Source organism: Triticum urartu, chromosome 3A (genome assembly GCF_056163025.1).
Source record: "Triticum urartu cultivar PI428250 chromosome 3A, HENAU_Tu73, whole genome shotgun sequence".
NCBI lineage: Eukaryota > Viridiplantae > Streptophyta > Magnoliopsida > Poales > Poaceae > Triticum > Triticum urartu.
Genome location: NC_141875.1, coordinates 348,147,085 through 348,167,028, shown reverse-complemented (window position 1 = coordinate 348,167,028; position 19,944 = coordinate 348,147,085). Strand labels below are relative to the sequence as shown.

Below are 19,944 nucleotides of genomic sequence, written 5' to 3'. Positions count from 1 at the left end.
ACAATATCCCTGTTGTATCTCAGTTATTAGTCTGTACTTGCAGAATTCTCTCGTTTATTGAGCACATATATTGTTTTTTCAGGGCAAGCAAGTTTCAACTGGGTTGTAGACTGCCCAGCCTTGGTTTTGTTTTTAACAGGCCCAGCCCATGATGACAACGGGGCATAAAGATCCAGCAGGTATCTACCGGCCTCTGGCCCGCCAGCGTTAGTTATATTTTGCCTTACAACATCCGCATGCACTTTTTTTACTGAATCAAACACACAGCCCAGTTCTATTTTCCTCTTGAAACGCATGTCCTACATCCGTTTTCTAATTTCTACATATAGTTCTACTAGTTCATATACACGTATCATTATATTGAAAATACATAAAATTCACTTTTCATATTTACATCCTTATTTTTGTTGTTGTTTTCCCTCCCAGCACTTATTTTTTTACCACTGGTTTTCCCTTAAACCGACTCAATTGTCCCACGTCTTATTTGCTTAAAAAATGATTTTTTTGGCAAATCAATAAGTTCTTAAAAAATGTTTATCATTTCGGGATTACAAAAGTTCGGACTCCACCAAAATATGCAAAATAAGGTTGAACTTTTTCACCATGGTCCTGGGCAGAAAATGGGATGTAATAAATTACTTAAGAATTAGCAAATGGGCTGCAAATTATTAAAAAATAGGAAATGGGCTCTATGCTGTCTGCCATAGATTTGGAGGCTGACTTGTGGGCCTACTAAGTTCATGTGTACACAAGGTTTATCAAAAAAGAAACTTAGTCAACAATCGACTCTACCAGTGTCAGACCGTTAGATGTCAATCTAATGGCAATCGTGCTTCTTCAGTCTCTGATCTTCCTGCCCCAGCCGCCCAAACCAGCGCCATTGGAACCGCCTGCTCCCGCCTCCCGTGGCCGGCTGTGCTGTCGGGCAGGCCTCACGGCCCCATCATATACTCGCATCCCTGGCCTGTCTATCCCTCTACTCACCCACACCTCCTGTTATTTTCCGGCGACGGCAGCCGAACCAGACAACCCTCATACTCTCCACCGCGTGGGCAGCCACTGTCGTGTCTTCCTCGGCTCCGTGTCATTCCATTCGTAGGCTTCGCCGTCATCCACCGCCCTGGTGCTCTCGGCGCGGCGTGGTCAACGTGGTCAACAAACGACATCCATCGGAAGTGGACTGTACGTGGAGAGGCTGACAGCTGGGTCCACGGACGCACACAAGGAAATGTCTCCTTATTATGTGCAAAATAATGATTCCTCCACCTGACATCTGGGACCCGCCGGAAGGGCCTCTGTATTTCACGAAAAAAACGTTCCCTCCGCTGACAGGTCGGACCCACCAACTATATCTTCGCACGCAAGGAAGTGCCTCCTTATTTTGCACAAAAAATGAATACCCCCTGCCAGCTGGGACCCACCACAGTGGGAGGCTGACTTGTGGGCCTACTAAGTTGACGGGGATAGAGGGCTTTGTCAAGTTAGTCAATATGAACGATTCTAGCTCTAGTGACCGTACGATGTCCATCCAACGGCCTTAGTGCTTCTTCAACCTCTGGTCTTCTTGCTCCAGCCGCCCAAAGCACCGTCGGTCATGCCGCTTGCTCCTGCCTCCCGTGGCCGGCTGTGCTGCCGCGGAGGCCTCACCGCCCCCATACTACTCCCACCGCTGGCCAGGCCATCCCTCCACTCACCCACACCCCCTATTATTCTGCGGCAATGGCAGTCTCACACCGTAGCCGAACCAGTGAACCCTCGTACTCCTCTCCGCGTGGGCATCCACTGTCGCGTCTTCCCCGGCTCCGCGTTGTCCCTTTCCTAGGCCTCGCCGTCGTCCACCGCCTTGGTGCTCTCGGCGCGGCGTGGTCAATGTGGTCAACGACCGACTTCCATCGGAAGAGTGCTGTACGTGGAGAGGATGACAGCTGGGTCCACGGCCACAGCCCAGTTTTTTTGTGATTTGCCACGTAAGTCGCTTTGTCAGGCCTGTTGGGCTGTAAATCTTTCAAGACGAGGAGAGCTTCATTCGGCTAGCCGAGAAAATGGCCTATCAGTAATGAGAAATGGGTTGTACATTTTTCAAACACATCAAACTGGCAATTAGTTTCAAATTTCTTTTTTTCATTTCAAGATTTTAAATTACATTGATTTTTATGCGTGAACAATTTGTTGGATTTTATATTGATATACATTTATTTTTAAAATCAGTTTGAATGTGACTCGAAATTTCGGGATTAAAAACAGTTCGGGCCGCACCGAAATATGCAAAATTTCGTATAATTTTTTAGACGTGGCCATAATATGGGCTGTAATGCTAACAAAAAGAATATGAGCTCCAAAAAAACCTTAAGAATTAGCAAATGGGCTGTAAATTATTAGAAATAATGGGAGATGGGTTGTATGATGTTTTCCACAGATTTGAGGCTTTCCTAAAAAAGGTGGTTGACGCACAAGCAGTGACTGTTGGATGTCCATCCAACGGCCGTCGTGCTTCTTCAATCTCTGCTCTTCCTGCTCCAGCCACTCAAACAAGCGGCGGCGGGACTGCCTGCTCCCTCCTCCCTGCGGCCGGCTGTGCTACCGCGCAGGCCTCACCGCCCCACCATACTCCCATCGCTGGCCTAGCCATCCCTCTACTCACCCACACCTGTTGTTATTCTCCGGCGATGGCAAACGAACTAGTAAACCCTCGTACAGTCATACTTCTCTCTGCGTGGGAAACAACTGCCGAGTCTTCCCTGCCTCCGTGTCCTTCCCTTCCTAGGCCTCGTCGTCGTCCACCGTCCTGGTGCTCTCGGCGCGGCCTGGTCAACATGGTCAACGACCGACATGCATCTGAAGTGGACTGTACGTGGAGAGGCTGACAGCTGGGTCCACGACCGCATGCAAGGAAATGCCTCCTTATTACGCGCAACATAATGATTCTTCCACCTGACATCTGGGACCCACCGAAAGGGCCTCTGTATTTCGTGAAAAAAACGTTACCGCCGCTGATAGCTTGGACCCACCAGCTATATCTTCGCACGCAAGGAAGTTCCTCCTTATTATGCACAAAAAATGAATACTCCCCCTGCTAGCTGGGACCCAGTATAGTGGGAGGCTGACTTCTGGGCCTACTAAGTTGATGGGGACGGAGGGCTTTGTCAACTTAGTCAATATGCACGTTCTAGCTCCACTGACTGTACGATGCCCATCCAACGGCCGTAGTGCTTCTTCAACCTCTGGTCTTCTTGCTCCAGCCGCCCAAACCAGCGCCAGTCGTGCCTCGTGCTCCTGCCTCCCGTGGCCGGCTGAGATGCGGCTGAGGCCTCACCGCCCCCTACTACTCCCACCGCTGGCCAGGCCATCCCTCTACCTACCCACACCCCCTGTTATTCTGCAGCGACGGCAGCCTCACACCGCAGCGAACCAGTGAACCCTCATACTCCTCTACACGTGGGCATCCACTGCCGCGTCTTCCCTGGCTCCGCGTCGTCCCCTTCCTAGGCCTCGCCGTCGTCCACTGCCCGGGTGCTCTCGGCGCGACATGGTCAACGTGGTCAAGGAACGGCTTCCATCGGACGTGGACTGTACGTGTAGAGGCTGGCAGCTGGGTCCACAGCCACAGCAAGGAAGTGCCTCCTTATTACGCGCAAAATAAATATTCCTCTACCTGACAGCGAGGACCCACCGGATGGGCCACCGTATTTCGTGAAAAAAACATTTCCCCTGACTGCTGGGACCCACCAGCTACATCTTCGCACGCAAGGAAGTGCGTCCGGGCAAAAAAAAACGATTCGCCCCCCTGACTGTTAGGACCCACCAGCTACATCTTCGCATGCAAGGAAGTGCCTGATAATCGGGACCCACCTGGTCGAAGCGTACATAGCGTTGTCATTCTGGTCGCGAACGTGTACGTACATACTAGTCGATGTAGAGGCGTGCACGTGCCGTAGCAGAGGCGCGCGCGTAACATGTACACGTACATACAGCGGCCAGGGTGCAAAAAAGTAAATACGGCCACGTACGTACATACGGGCAGGGTCTCACACGCCTACTCGCGCGTACGTACGGCCAGGGCTGTGTACATGGCTGGGTCGGAACGGAGAAACAGCGTCGTCATCGTGTTCATGGGGAGCCAACCAGCTGGGTCGAAACAAAATGCGTCGTCGTGTTCATCAGGAGGGCTTGGACGGAACAATCGATGGAAACGAGGCATGGCGTACCGCAGAACGGAGGAAACAGCCTTGTGTTCGACCGGCCACGTTCGAAACGGGATCCTGTTCATCGGGAGGGGTCTGGCGTACCACAAAACGGAGGAAACGGACCTCCTACGGTCGAAACGGGGGTCCTGATGATCAGGAGGGGTGTGGCATACCGCAAAACGGAGGAAACGGACTTGTGTTGGAGCGCTACGGTCGAAATGGGGGTCCTGTTCATCGGGAGGGGTGTGGCGTACCGCAAAACGGGACTCCACGGGATACTGTTCATCTCCACCGTCGACCCCCTCCAGCCTCCACGGGCTACTGTTCATCCACCGTCGACCTCCTCCAGCCTCCACCTGCGACTGTTCATCCACGAGCTCCTGTTCATCCAGCCTCCACCGCGCGCTACTCCACCGGCTACTGTTCAACCAGCCCTCTCCACAGGCTCCTGTTCAACCACCCCTCCACGGGCTACTGTCCATCCAGCCCTCCACCGTCTATTGTTCATCCTGCCCTCCACGGGGTGGTCCTGTTCATCCTGCCCTCCACGGGGTCCTGTTCATCCAGCCCCAACCGGCTCGATCGATCGGGGTCCTGTTCATCCACCCCCACCGGGAACTGTTCATCCAAACCCCCCAGCATGCTCACTGTTCATCCAGAGGTAGCATCGATCGGCTTCAGTTAGCAGCAGTAGCGAAGGAATCGCTCGATCAGGTTCAGTTAACAGCCATCGATCGATCGCTTGGGTTCAGTAACGTGCAGCCTGCAGTGCAATCGCTCGGGTTCAGTTAGAGCCCAACGCCTCGCTCGGGTTCAGTTAGAGCCCAACGCCTCGCACCCACGCGCGTGCGTGTATGAGAGAAACACGCATCGCTCGGCCCCGACCACCCACTGTAACCGGGAACACCCCGATATTTTCCTCGCCCTCGCTTCTACCACGGTTTTTTTCGTCATGGACGGCCCAAAGAATGTCATGCAGCTGCGTCTCCGGCCCGTCCAGGATGAAAAGCCCATTTTCTGTCATGATTTTTTGTCATAGAAGTAGGACCCCACCACATCTATGATGATACCGGGTTTTGTCACAATTATCGTCATAGAAGTGTCATAAATATGACAGGAAAAAATTTCGTTCGGCCTAAAATGTCACGGATGTGTCTTTTTTTTGTAGTGTTGGTGGTGTTCTTGTGCAAGACAAGAAAGTTGTGTCTTACACTTCTCGGCAGTTGAAGCCAAATGAGAGGAACTACCCCACTCACGATCTTGAGCTGACGGCAGTTGCCCATGCTTTGATCACCTGGAGACATCTATTGTTGGGCAGACAAGTTGAAGTCTATACTGATCACAAGAGCTTGAAATATATCTTCACTCAGCGCAACCTCACCCTCCGGCAAACTCGTTGGGTTGAGATGATTCAAGAGTAAAACCCAAGCATTGAGTACACTACAGGCAAAGCCAATGTCATTGCAGATGCTTTCAGCAGAAAGGCATATTGCAACAGCTTAATTCTCAAACCATTCCAGCTCGGCCTTTGTGAAGCATTCCGGAAGCTCAACCTTCAATTTGTTCCTCAAGGCTTTCTTGCCAACCTTCAATTCACTCCAACTTTGGAGGATCGGATTCGTGAAGCGCAACTCCTTGATACTATGGTGAAGAAGGTGAAAGATGGTGTTGCCAAGGGCATGTCCAAATACAAGTGTTATCGCATTGATGACAGAGATACTTGCTCTTCGAGGACCGGATTGTGGTTCCAAAAGGTGATCTCAAGAAGGTCAAAATGAATGAAGCTCATAATTCCCTCCTCTCGATACATCCATGCAGTTCCAAGATGTACCTCGACCTCAAGCAAACATATTGGTGGACTCGCATGAAGCGGGAGATTGCCCTATTTGTGAATGAGTGTGATGTCTGTCACAGAGTGAAAGCAGAACATCAACGTCCAGCAGGACTTCTCCAACCCTACCTATTCCCGAGTGGAAGTTCGATCGTATCAAAATGGGCTTTGTCACCGGCTTTCCCAAGTCCAAGCGAGGGAATGATGCTATCTTCGTTGTCATTGACAAACTCACAAAAGTGGCTCACTTCCTTCCGATCAAAGAATCTATCACTGTAGCTCAGTTGGCAGAGCTATACACCTCTAGAATAATCTTGTTGCATGGGATTCCTCAATTGATCTCCTCAGATCATGGAAGTATCTTCACTTCCAAGTTTTGGGACTCCTTCCAGGAAGCAATGGGTACCAAGATCCGTTTCAGCACAGCCTTTCACCCTCAAACAAAGTGGCCAAGTCGAAAGGGTCAATCAAATCCTCGAAGATATGCTAAGAGCATGTGTCTTCTCTTTCGACATGAAGTGGGAAGATTGCCTTCTGTTTGCCGAGTTCTCCTACAACAACAGTTTCGAAGCAAGTTCGGGCAAGGCCCCTTTTGAAATTCTATATGGAAGAAAGTGTCGCACTCCTCTCAACTGGTTCGAGACCAGTGAGCGTCAACTTCTTGGCAATGACTTGATCATAGAAGCTGAAGATATGTGTAGAGTCATCCGTGAGAACCTCAAAGTTGCGCAATTGCGCCAGAAAAGCTACTACGATAGCAAGCACCATGACTTGGCTTTCGAGATTGGAGACCATGTCTATCTCCGAGTATCTCCCATGAAGGACACTCAACGTTTCAGTATCAAAGGAAGCTTGCCCCGAGATATGTGGGTCCTTTCAAAATTGTTAGCAAAAGAGGCGACCTTGCCTACCAACTCGAGCTCCCTTCCAACTTCTCAAATGTGCACGATGTGTTTCACGTGTCACAACTTTGCAAGTGCTTCAAGATACCCGAGCGCACTATCAACTTCGAAGAGGCCTCCAAGAAGACTTATCCTATCGTGAGCATCCCATTGCTATTCTTGAAGAAACCGAGCACAAAACTCGCAACAAGTCCATCAAGTTCCTCAAAGTAAAGTGGTCACATCATTCCGACCGAGAAGCAACTTGGGAACGTGAGGATCATCTCCGTTCTGAATATCCCAATTTCTTTCGTTCCTAGATCTCGGAGAGGTGTAACACCCCAAGAGTGATGGGCCCCATTCTGTAATATACCCAACCTTTGTCTTGATCAATTCCATGCGGGTTCCATCTTTTATGGCGTCATCTTGTGTTGCTTTGTTGGCTTATTGCATTGCCATGCTCATCATTGTTATGTTGCATTGTGCCTCTTGTCATTTTGCATTCTTCATGCTCACCATGTGCATTGTGGTATTCATCTCGTTGTGCTTGCACTATGTTTGTAATGTTGCTTGCCTATGCATTTGACCCATGCATCATCACCTCCCCATTCCTTCTTATTCCTTCCTTGATGTAAGTGCCATTTTTCCCTTCTCCATTAATGTTCAATGTTTTGCCAATAAATCTTGCACCATGTCTTATACCTCTCTGTCAAGTTTCATCATTTTTGGAGTTGTTTTGGTTAGTTCAAACTTGTATTATTTTTCTACCTCTAAAAAAGGTCCGAAGCAATTTTATCAAATGGTGCATATTTCCAGGAGCTCGGGTATATTTTTTACTTTCCTCAGATTCTTCATGTAGCTCCCTGGCCTTTTCTTTTCTATAATTGTGACTTAGAAAGCACAGGATTAAAGAATAAGGAAAAGGGCTTCGCCTAGCCAGCGTCATGGGCCTTCCTGTGTTGCTCTTCCAGACGCAACCCACCTGGACCAAAACCCACACAGCAGCAGCCCATCCAGCCCACGCGCCAGAGGGTCGTCCTCTACCTATACGGCAAACCATCCAGAGGAGCCACGTCGGCCGCCTCGATGATTTGACGGCCGGAGTGCCTCCCCACGCTCTATAAACATGTCCCCAGTGCCTTAGGGTTCCTCCTTGACCGAACCCTTTCCTCTCCCGGCCTCGATGCCGCCTAGGTAAGCCTCCACGCAGCCGCCGTCGCCGCAGCCACCATGACCTGAGCGAGCAAGGGCCTCGCCGCCGCCTAGGTAAGCCTCCACGCACCCGCCGTCGCCACAGCCACCATGACCTGAGCAAGCAAGGGCGGCTAGCTTCCAGCACGACTGCTCCCCCCCCCCCCCCCCCCCCCCCCTCAGCCACTCGAGAGGACCCTGCCGCAAACACGACCTAAATTTGAGCCTGAAATGGGTCACACACGGTCAAAAAGCAAACGCTGATCCATTTTCATCGACGCATTGAGTCGTCTTTTTATGTTCGTTTCAAACACGCGTGGACAGTTTGAGTCAAGGGGTGGCGTTGGAGTTACTCTTACGCCCTAGTTTGTCCTACTCTTGTTGCGCCGTATGCATGTAGTCGCCAACCCTTACGCCCAGGTCTCGGAGGGCAAGGCGTTGGGCCCAGCCAATACCGGAGCGAGGACTAGGGATGTGCAGCACCACGGCCATCTTTGCAGGTGTGCAAGCAGCAGTGTTTTTGTAAAGCCACGCGATAAGAGAGGCACGTGAATAGTGTGGAAAAACTGGATGGGCCGTAGTTATAGCCAGCCGGGGGAGACAGGACAGCAATGTTGGAGCCATGCCACTGTCGAGCAAGCATGCAGCTAGGTTTTTATAGCAAGCTTTTGTGACACGGCCACGATAGCGGCAGCCATCGATCAACGGTGCTAGGCAGTGAATTTTATCAAAATCTACATTATATAACAGTGTTTACGGATGCGAGATACAATATTTGCTGTTTAACAATCAACTGAGCAAGCAGGTACCAAACATAACAGCTGCACCGTAAGTGGTCTTCGAAAAGCAGCATTCCACGGATAGAAGCAAATATGTCTTCCCTGAGAATACAATGCCAGGTGAATTTATGACCACTCACCGTCGCAATACTGTCACCAGCATTGAACTTCAAAGCATGGAGACATGAAACATTAACCAAACCAAGGTGAATATTAAACGACACATTAAAATAGCAATATTAACAGTCAGCTAAAACAGGCCACAGCATCTGCTGCACTGTTGTAGTTAGGGGGCATGACACTTCTTCCAACAGACGGCATGATAGTAGTACACTTAATTTACAGGGGAAGAACAACCGAGTTTTGCAAGAACACTACTGTGATCTTGAGTGTTGATCAAGACGAGCAGCATCCGTTTTGCTGGGCAACAGGCTGACCCCGCATTTGCACGGTGGCAGGCTTGCTGGCATTTCCAGCCGGTTGGCTTGCCATCCTGTTCAAAAGAGGTAGCAAAGAGAATTAAGATTTAACGCCTATTATACACCTATTCATGTAAATATAACAGAACCAGATATCATGGTGCATCACTTCAAATCAGATTCACTGGCACTAGATTTAAACTGCTGTGGCTTTCAAAATTTAGTACCTCCAAAAATGGTGTTACTGCTGAGTCAGCATAACACTTGTAGCTACTCCCTCCGTTTCTAAATATAAGTCCTTCTAGAGATTTCAATACATACACCATACGGATGTATATAGACATATTTAGAGTGTAGATTCATTCATTTTGCTATATTGGAATCTCTAAAAAAGACTCATATTTAGGAAAGGGGGGGGGGGGGGGGGGGAGGGGGTATAAGATGGATTTGATGAGCCAAATAGTTATCACTACAAGAAGACTTCCTTCCATGCATATCTACTGTGTCTGTGTAACACTAGTTTCATTCATGTATATCCAGAATGGGTATGACAGCCCGAGGTGTAGAATATGAATTGTATTGTCACCTGTTCTTTATCTCTGCAGCCATGGTCATAAATGCCTTCTCCACATTTGTTGCATCCTTGGCACTGGTTTCCAGGAATGGTATTCCGATCTCATCGGCAAGGGCCTGCAATCGGCATTCACAAGTATGTGATTTTAATAATTAATCGCATCACATGTAGGAACTACATAAAAGGGTAATGGATGCACAAACAATTACCTTGCCAGCCTCGTAAGAAACCACTCTGCTCTCAGCTAGATCGCACTTGTTCCCCACCAAAAGCTTGTTCACATTTTCACTAGCATACCTGTCAATTTCATTAAGCCACTGTTTGACGTTGTTGAAGCTCTCCTGGTCAGTCACATCATACACAACCTGTGCAACAGAAGGTACAATACTATGAATCATGGGTGTTAATCTAGTCAATATATATAATGACAAATGTTGAACAGAGCTCACAATGATGCCGTGGGCACCACGGTAGTAGCTGCTTGTGATGGTCCTAAATCGCTCTTGTCCAGCAGTATCCCACTGAAGGTTAAGAACATGTTGAAAAATCAGAGCTGAAACTTCTAACTTGTAAGGACAATGTAGAACTTTCTACAATGGGTTACTTACAATTTGCAGCTTTATCGTCTTTCCATCTTGCTCAACGGTGCGGATTTTCTAGCAAGTCAAAGACAGTGAAAAGGATATACAACAGGGGGCACGTGCGCATGCTATACAGAAAATTAACTTCAGTAAGCTCGCAAAGGAATCAACTTACGAAGTCAACACCAATAGTACTGATATAGCTCTCCAGATATGAATCATCCTGTAAATGTGGTCAGTAAGATCATCAGTTTCTTGCAGCGGAAAAAAGGCTGAGCAAGTTCACAGAAGTTGATTCAGAATATCAACACTTCTCTAGAAGGTTTTGTGCTAGATGCTCTTGGATGACCACACCGAATGCTGCTAAAGATGAGAGAAATATGGAGAGCCTACAAAACTGTTGGTCTTTGCTAGTTTCCAGCAACTAGCAACACATGCTAGGCTCTGCTTACTTGACATTAACAATATAATATACTTCATATTGCAAATAATATCCTTAACTTGAGTACTGAATTAGTAGATACTATGAGAGAGACGGAATAGGCAAAACATTTGTAACTTGTCAAAAGGCAAATAATTACAATGCATTTTAGATTATTCACAAAATTTAGAAATTGATTTAATACTATATTTGGTTAGTAGTTTTCTCTGAAACTGCGGGGAGATCAAAGCCCAAGATGATGGTAAGTTTTCTAATTCTGGTAAAGGGGGTTGTTTAGACATGCATTGGAAAGTGTGATATTCCGTGAGAATTTTTTTGCTAAATAAGATAATGGCTGTCCAGCCAAGGGTAACATGTCGTCTGTGTTTGGTTAGCCCCCGACAGGCTCTGCATAACTTTTTGGTAAAGCCAAATGTGAGAGGTACGTTGGAGCACAGAGCAAACACAGAGAAGAAAATGGCACTAGAATCAACATTTGGGAAAATAATCTTCCAGCATTTTAAGTTGTTGTTTGGGTTCCACTTTCCAAACGGAATCAAATGGGTAAAGGAGTTGAATAAAACACAATGTAACGCGGTCACTATTGTTTTTACAAACCTTGTTCATAGCATGGCATCCCTAACAGTCATTTAGCACAGCAATAGCTATTATAAACTGACAGGGTAAATGGGCAGCAAGAACAACAAGCAAGAGAAAAAATATGGCTTACTAACCACTTTTGTGGTGTTCATCCCTGCTACAGATTCCTAACATTTGATTGTGTATGAATAGTAACTTGGTGCTTTGTATGAGAGGTGCATTCATTCAAATTAAGAAAAAGTATCTCTATGTTTTCTGGCGCCCTACCACACTGCATCTACATGAAATAAGTTTACTCAAAGAGATGGTGAAAAGGAGCAATCCTTACCGCAAACCTCAGCAGCAGGCAAGACTTCCCCACGCCCGAGTCCCCAATGAGCAGCAGCTTGAAGAGGTAGTCACTGCATAGTCACGCAAGCATCTCATCGCATGGTTTTGCACATCTAGACAAGCTAATAATACATGCTACTAACAAGTGGAAGTAACAACCCAAGGAGAAGACACATCTAAACGAGACTAAAAAAGCCCCAACTTCAACAACTAGAAGCACTCAGTAGGGGCACCGAGATAACGGTGGCGTAATCCGGTGGGCCGGGACGAAGATGAGCGCATCCGAGAATCTGCTATTTCCGGCATGGATGGAACATAATACAACTAGATCCGCGATCGTACAAGTGAAGTCCAGCGAGGGCGCAGATCCACGAGAGGAGCACGAATCGGTGGCCATCGGACACACCCGAGGGCGAGATCGGTCGCCTCCAAAACCCAACACTGACAGATTCCATCCAGAACTCTAACAAGGTAGGTAGACGAGAGGGAGTGAGGAGGTGCGTACTATTCGGGATTCATGGCAGCGGACGGCGGCGGCGAGTTTCTAGGAGACGAGGCGGCAGGCGATTTCCCGGGAGGCGAAGGCGACGACCGAGGGAGAGGAAAGGTGAGAATTGGGGTAGAAGGTGGGGAGAGGAAAGGTGAGCGAATAAAAAAGGAGGGTCTCTGGGTTGTCGAGTGGGGCACGTCTCGTCTCGTGGAGTCCAGGCCACGGTCACACACGTAGACTCCGCGACCACCCGGGGTGGCTTGTTTGGGAGTAAATCTGTTTTAAACCTTATTAAACTCGTAGACCTCGTCAGAATTGAACCTCCATCTCTAAATCCCTGAAATCTGTACCCTAACCTTATCCTGGACTAATTTGGCGCACCGGGAAAATATCAATCCCGCCCTAGATCATAGTCTGCTCTCACTGACATCTGTCCCACATGTCATATTCATCTTCTATCCTCAATCCTCTCTTCTGAAATCAGCGCGGCGCCGAGAAGCAGGAGGCTGGGCATTGTAGATGAAGGGCGTCGGGTGCGGGCGTTTCCCGATTCGCATGGCCCACGCGGGGAATCTATGGAGGTGCCCTTCATGCAGAGCACGATGTCGCCAGTGCGCGGCGAGTCGTCACTCGTCGGAGGAGGAACGGGAGCTGAGAGGATGGCACGCGATGGCGTGCACGGTGTGGAGGTGGCCGCGCTCACGCCGACTTGGCGGAACAGTGTTTGCACGTTCAGGAAATGGTAGAGCAGCGCGGCGCGAGCTTCTAGGTCGACGCGGCGGACCCGTGTGCCGGCGAGCTCAGTCACAACGGTGGCGGCAGGAGGTGCATGATGTCGTGTGCACGCGCGCTGCTGACGAAACTCGAGGCACGACTGCTGGGTGCGTTGGCGGCTGGTGGACGAGCTCCACACGCGCGCCGAGCTCCTGCAGCTGGTGACCCTGCTCCCCGGCGTCCGTGGGCTCGTGCTGGAGCTCATTGTCCGGGATGCAGGCCAGGGGCACAGTGGCAACGGAGACACCAGCAGCAGATGTGACAGCGCCGGAGGCCGGCCATGGACGCGGAGGCACCGGATGCGAACGCGACGACGCCGTATGCGGAGGCGGAGACACCAGTAGCAGATGCGACAACGCCGGAGTTCGGCCGTGGAAGCGAAGGCGTCGAATACGGACGCGACGACGCTAGATACGGAAGCGACGACACCGGATGCGCCGGCCGTGGACAAAGCGACGCTGGAGGCGGATGCGGAGATGCCGGAGATGCCGTCCTCCATCTCCTGAAATCTCCGCCGCCGTGGAGTTGAAACCGGAGGAAGGGGATAAAGGCTAGCGTTGCGTGCGGGAGTGCTGTTGCGGGGTTAGTTTCGTCCAAAAGCGCCCAAAGTAGCTAATACGCACTACATATTGGCATATGGGTAAAAAAGTTATGCGCACTATATAGAGGAACGGAGGGAGTAGAAAATAAAGACTTTAGTACACATGCATCTCTACTTTTTACTCCAACATTTTCAGCTTTTGTCACCGGACCACACTTTTTCTCTTCAAGCACCCGCCTCCTGAAGAGGATCCCGCTTCCCTATCCGAACCTACTTTACGCCATATTCGATCCTACATGGCATGTGAGGCATCACCTTGAGGCTATGCATTGTACATGCCCTCAGGCGGAACCACCTCGGTTTCGGAGAAAATTTCGTGTTTTGACCCTTTTTGCAAACAAAATCAGGATCTGATCCCGTTCGAAAATATTTCGGGATCTAACCATTTTGCCTACCGCCAGGGGGTTTGGCGGTAGGTTGCACGTCCTACTGCTGTCCCCTTTGGCGGTAAGTCCTTTGACGGTGACTGACGGCCGTTGGCAGGCGCTGACGTGGAAAAGGGCCTACCACCATCGGGTACGGCGGTAGGTTACTGAAGCCTACCGCCAGACCCTCTGGCGGTAGGGTCCTGTGTGGTGGATAAGGTGGGGAGGGGCTGGTTTGTGGGCCCCACCACCACTCTTTTTCCCCAGTCATCTTCTTTCCCATGCTCAGCTCCTCTCCCCCCTCTCTCCCCCTCACAACCCCCCTAGATCCACTTGCTTGACATTTCATCGGTGGATCCGGAGCATTTTCATCACCCAAGGTACCTCCCCCATTCTCCCTCCTTTTGATTGGTTGAGATCTTTTTTTGTGTTGATTTGGTCAATTTATTGCAAACCCTATGTGTTGATGTTGTTGTGTGCATTTATGATGCATTTATGGTTAGGGTTATGGTTATGTTAGGTGTTAGTGTTAGGGTTAGGGTTATGGTGGTTATGTTGGGGGTTAGGGTTATAGGGGTTATGGTTAGGGTTAGGGTTAATGGTTAGGTTAACTTTAGTATGAATAGTAGTTACTTGTCCAATTTATGCAAAATTTAGTTCATTTGTCCATTTGTGTTGGTTGGAGGACATATATGGATTGATTATATTGTTTCCAATTTCTTAGATGCATAAGCTCGTAAATGTTCATTATTTGGACAAGTCGACATTTATGCTTGGAAATGACGATGAAGGGGAAGAGGCTATGGTTTTTGACACAAGTCCAAGCTTTGATGATTTTGTAGTTAAAGTGAGAAGCATTTTACATTGGAATGACTCAAATGCCGTGGTTAAGCTTATTGGGAGGTATGACGTTGGATTGGGAGTAAAGTCCCGATTAAAGAGTATGCCCATCACCTCCCAATTGCATTGGAATGTGTATAAGGAAAAAGTAGACGCATCACAAGACAAGTCTCTTGAGATCTTTGCCACAAAGGTTGATCCTCCTCCTCCTTTGCAAATTGATCTCAACTTGTAACGCCCTCGATGCGGCTATATCTCCCACGTGTCGAAGCACGACTTAGAGGCATAACCGCATTGAAAGCAATGTCGCAAGTGAGGTAATCTTCACACAACCCATGTAATACATAAGGGAAAGATATACATAGTTGGCTTACAATCGCCACTTCACACAATTACATGAATAAAGCATTACATCATCCAAATACAATCAAGGTCCGACTACGGAACCAAAATAAAAGAAGACTACCCCAAATGCTACACAGATCCCCGATCGTCCCAACTGGGCTCCACTACTGATCAACTGGAAACAGAACAACATAGCGAACACAATCTTCATCGAGCTCCTCCTTGAGCTTGGTTGCGTCACCTACATGGTTCAACGGCACCCGCAAGCTGGTTTTGGAAGTATCTGCGAGTCACGGGGACTCAGCAATCTCACACCCTCGCGATCAAGACTATTTAAGCTTATAGGTAGGGTAAAAGGTATGAGGTGGAGCTGCAGCAAGCGACTAGCATATATGGTGGCTAACATACGCAAATGAGAGCGAGAAGAGAAGGCAAAGCACGGTCGAGAAACTATGATCAAGAAGTGATCCTAGAACAACCTACGTCAAACATAACTCCAACACCGTGTTCACTTCCCGAACTCCGCCGAGAAGAGACCATCACGGTTACACACGCGGTTGATGCATTTTAATTAAGTTAAGTTTCAGGTTTTCTACAACCGGACTTTAACAAATTCCCATCTGCCCATAACCGCGGGCACGGCTTTCGAAAGTTCAAATCCCTGCAGGGGTGTCCCAACTTAGCCCATCACAAGCTCTCACGGTCAACGAAGGATATTCCTTCTCCCAAGATAATCCGATCAGACTCGGCATCCCGGTTACAAGACATCCTTGACGATGGTAAAACAAGTCCAGCAAAGCCACCCAGATGTGCCGACAAATCCCGATAGAAGCTGCACATATCCCATTCTCATGGCACACCTGGATAGGTCAAGCTATGAGTAAAACCAGCCCTCGAGTTGCCCCCAGGTGGCCCCGCAGGCTGCCCATTTCAGACCAACACTCAGAGGAGTACTGGCCCGGGGGGGTTAAATAAAGATGACCCTTGGGCAGGCCTACCCAAGGGAAAGAAAAGGCTAGGTGGCAAATGGTAAAACCAATGTTGGGCCTTGCTGGAGGAGTTTTATTCAAGGCGAACTATCAAGGGGTTCCCATTATAACTCAACCGTGTAAGGAACGCAAAATCCGGGAACATAACACCGATATGACGGAAACTAGGGCGGCAAGAGTGGAACAAACACCAAGCATAAGGCCGAGCCTTCCACCCTTTAGCAAGTATATAGATGCATTAATTAAATAAGAGATATTGTGATATCCCAACAAAATATCCATGTTCCAACATGGAACAACTCCAATCTTCACCTGCAACTAACAATGCTATAAGAGGGGCTGAGCAAAGCGGTAACATAGCCAAACAACGGTTTGCTAGGACAAGGTGGGTTAGAGGCTTGGCTTAACAATGTGGGAGGCATGATAAGCAAGTGGTAGGTATCGCAGCATAGGCATAGCAAAAGAGCGAGCAACTAAGCAAGCAAAGATAGAAGTGATTTCAAGGGTATGGTCATCTTGCCTGAAATCCTGCAAGGAAGAAGAACGAGTCCATGAAGAAGGCAAACGGACGTAGTCGAATGAATCCTCACAAACGCGACGTTATCGGAACTAACCCGAAGAAGCAACACCGGAAAGAAGCAAACAACATAGTAAACAACCATCACATAATCATGGCATGATGCACAATCAAGTATGATGCATGTCCGGTTTAAATATGCATGGCATGGCAAGGTGCACAAGCAATCCTACAAATTAAGTGGAGCTCAATATGCAACGAGTTGCATATTGACGAAACACCACATTAATTATTTAGTTCTCTCCCGGTTAGGTACTCAACAAATTTAAATGTTGGTTAACATGGCAAGAGGTGAAGCATAACAAAACTATACTATCTAAACAATTTAAATGGGGCCGGATATAACAAACAACAAATCCGGTAAATCCCCATATGCATTAGCAATTTAAAGCAAACAACAATTTTAAACATTTTAATTGTTGTTATCATGATGCGGATAACATGTGCAAGTTTATGCATTTTTTATTAAGAGTTGACAAGAGCATTATGAAGCATTTGTCACCGTGGTGGAAAGAAAAAGGGATGCCACAACAACGAATCCAAAAATGATGCCACAACAACATATCGGTTCCGGTAACTCGATTGAGATGCCGGTGCAAAAGCGAGTGTGACGGGAGCATGTCATGCAAGGATGGTGGGGTGATCCCGGCAAACGGGTGTCCCACGAGACGACGGTGTGACAACGGGGAACATGCAAGAAAACATGTCGGGCACGGTGCAAACGCGAGCATTTCATACAACACACATGCGTTCATTCACGGGCGTCGTCTCGATGGTTATACCTTCGAAGCGTGTGTTATCGGAGGGGTTCAGGTTCGATGGGACGTAGTGGAAGTAGGCGTTCTCGCGACGGTAGAGGAAGTAGTGGTACATGTCTCAGAGAAGGACTTGACGCATTCGATGTTTCCAAGGGGACGGTAGGGGAACTTGGCGTTAGTGCTACATGGGTCTTCGGTGACGGTCGATGTACATGGCAAACGTAGAGGTACTATGCTTCGGTCGTCGTGGTACTTGGCGATAGTAGTGGTACAAGGGTTGTAGCCGGCCTTGGCGGTTCATCGTGTAATCGTAAACGTTCCGCAGATGTTCATGTCGTCGTAGCCGTTCGGATCTTGGAGCGATGGTAGTCGTTCACTTGACGGTCTTGAAGGATTCGAAGGGGTACTTGGCGGTCTTCGGACTTGTCGGTCTCGTCCTTGTGACGGTAGTCGAACTTGAAGTTTTTGGTTCATAGGTCTTCGGCGTCGGTAGTCGTACACATATCGTAGAGGAACTTGGTCTTGCGAAGAGGTACTTGACGCGTTCGAGGGTCGTCATGTCATGGTACTTGGCAAAATCCTCGGAGAAGGTGCTTGACGGTCCGGGTACGGGTCTTGGCGTGTCGTTCTTGCCAATCCAAAACCCAGCAAAACGAAAAGACCTCAGGCGGGCAGCAGCAAGGAGGCGATGGCGCATGCACTGGACATGGGGGCAGGGCGAGGAGAAGGCGCACAGCTCGATGACGAGGAAGACTAGCGGGTCTAGGGGTGGAGGTGACCAGCAGGAAGCGGTGCTGGGGATGCTGGGGTGGCCGGCGACAATGCTGGGGAGTGGGAGGCCGCTTCCAGCGCGGACGAGGCAAGGAGGAGAAGGCGCTGGCCTTGTCGAGGCCAACAGCAGCAAGGAGGAGAAGAAGTCGACGAGTGGCGGCGCTGGGCCGAGGCTTGGGCGGAGCTCCTCGGGCTGGACACTGCCAAGGAGGAAGGACCGCGGAGCGGGGCCGCGAGGAACGCAGGGGTGCGCGGGCGTCGGGGCTCCTCCCTTGCGCTATGCCTGCGAGAGCTCGCGCCTCCTACGAGCTGCAGCACAAGGAAGCAGGGAGAGGACCCTGGGCGCGGGTGAGGGGACGAACGGCGACCGGTGCAGCGCTACGGCGACCACAAGGCGCGGCGCTGGTCGCAGGGAAGAGAGAGGCCGACGCAGGGTTCTTGCGTGCGGGGTCGAACGAGAGGAGAGAGGAGATCGGGGAGAGAGCAAGAGACTCTGGCGGTGCGAGAGGGAGATCGAGGAGAGCGAAACTCTCCTGTTGCGGCGCGAGGGAGAGCGATGGGATCGTGGGAGTGGGGATCGGGTGAGGGAGCACTAGGGTTCGGTGGCTGGACTGCGGGAGGCCTTGGTGGGCCGGCGCGGGAGGCCCGGTTGGGTGGAGGATTGGGCCTAGAGAGGCCTGCTGGCTAAGCTCTCTCTCTCCCTTATTTTTTTAACTATATAAAAGAAAAGAAACTTGAAGAAAGGCCGAGAGGGGTTGCAGTGGAGTTTTGACATGAAGTAAATTTTCTCAGAGTCACAAAAATGAGCCTGATCCAAGAAAAATGGAAATGAACACATGGGTGAAGTTTGAAACGAACTAATTTGAATTTAATTCAAATGGTTTTGCATAGGAAGTAGGTGATAGGGAGGTCCAAAAATGTTGAGGTTTTTTTTGGTGGAGCTCCGGAATAAGGTAAAAGAATTATCGACAAAGTTGAGAGTCGAAAACCGGAAGAAGGAAAGGTCAAGGATTTATCTAGCAAGTGGGTTGCGGATAATTCCAAATTAATGGAATACTTTATAATAGCTCCCTAAAATATTGGGAGGATATGTTATATAGAGAAATCACCATGTGAGTTCCCTCGATTTAAATGGACCGAAGATCCATGCAATTTATTTAGTTGAGTTAAGAAAAAGATATGACATGATGACATGATGCAATGCACACGATGCAAAGAAGAATGCAACAGGCGAAACGAAACACACAACGAAACTCGGAAACCCTGTAAGGCATCTGAAGCTCTGGTCTTGGGGCGTCACACAACCGCAATGCACCCTCCCCCATACATGATGATAGTTGATGACCCACAAGTATAGGGGATCTATCGTAGTCCTTTCGATAAGTAAGAGTGTCGAACCCAACGAGGACCAGAAGGAAATGATAAGCGGTTTTCAGCAAGGTATTCTCTGCAAGTACTGAAATAAGTGGTAACAGATAGTTTTGTGATAAGATAAATTGTAACGAGCAACAAGTAACAGAAGTAAATAAAGTGCAGCAAGGTGGCCCAATCCTTTTTGTAGCAAAGGACAAGCCGGAACAAACTCTTATAATAGGAAAAGTGCTCCCGAGGACACATGGGAATATCGTCAAGCTAGTTTTCAC

At 49.0% G+C, this 19,944-nt stretch overlaps 1 protein-coding gene across 2 annotated transcripts; it reads right to left on the bottom strand.

Annotated features, from left to right (window-relative positions):
- Nucleotides 1–9,058: 9,058 nt before the first annotated feature.
- Nucleotides 9,059–12,529, bottom strand: LOC125544019 (ras-related protein RIC1). Of its 2 annotated transcripts, none has more exons than XM_048707543.2 (8): nucleotides 12,297–12,529; nucleotides 11,790–11,862; nucleotides 10,616–10,663; nucleotides 10,468–10,515; nucleotides 10,309–10,380; nucleotides 10,069–10,224; nucleotides 9,872–9,975; nucleotides 9,059–9,359 (listed from the first exon to the last, which is right to left on the bottom strand). In XM_048707543.2, the coding sequence occupies exons 1-8, from the start codon at nucleotides 12,308–12,310 to the stop codon at nucleotides 9,263–9,265; spliced, it is 612 nt and encodes a 203-aa protein (XP_048563500.1). In that variant the 5' UTR covers nucleotides 12,311–12,529; the 3' UTR covers nucleotides 9,059–9,262. The 2 variants fall into 2 exon arrangements, with proteins under 2 accessions (XP_048563500.1, XP_087403181.1); XM_087547055.1 differs by lacking the exon at nucleotides 12,297–12,529 and adding an exon at nucleotides 12,012–12,237.
- Nucleotides 12,530–19,944: the final 7,415 nt, after the last annotated feature.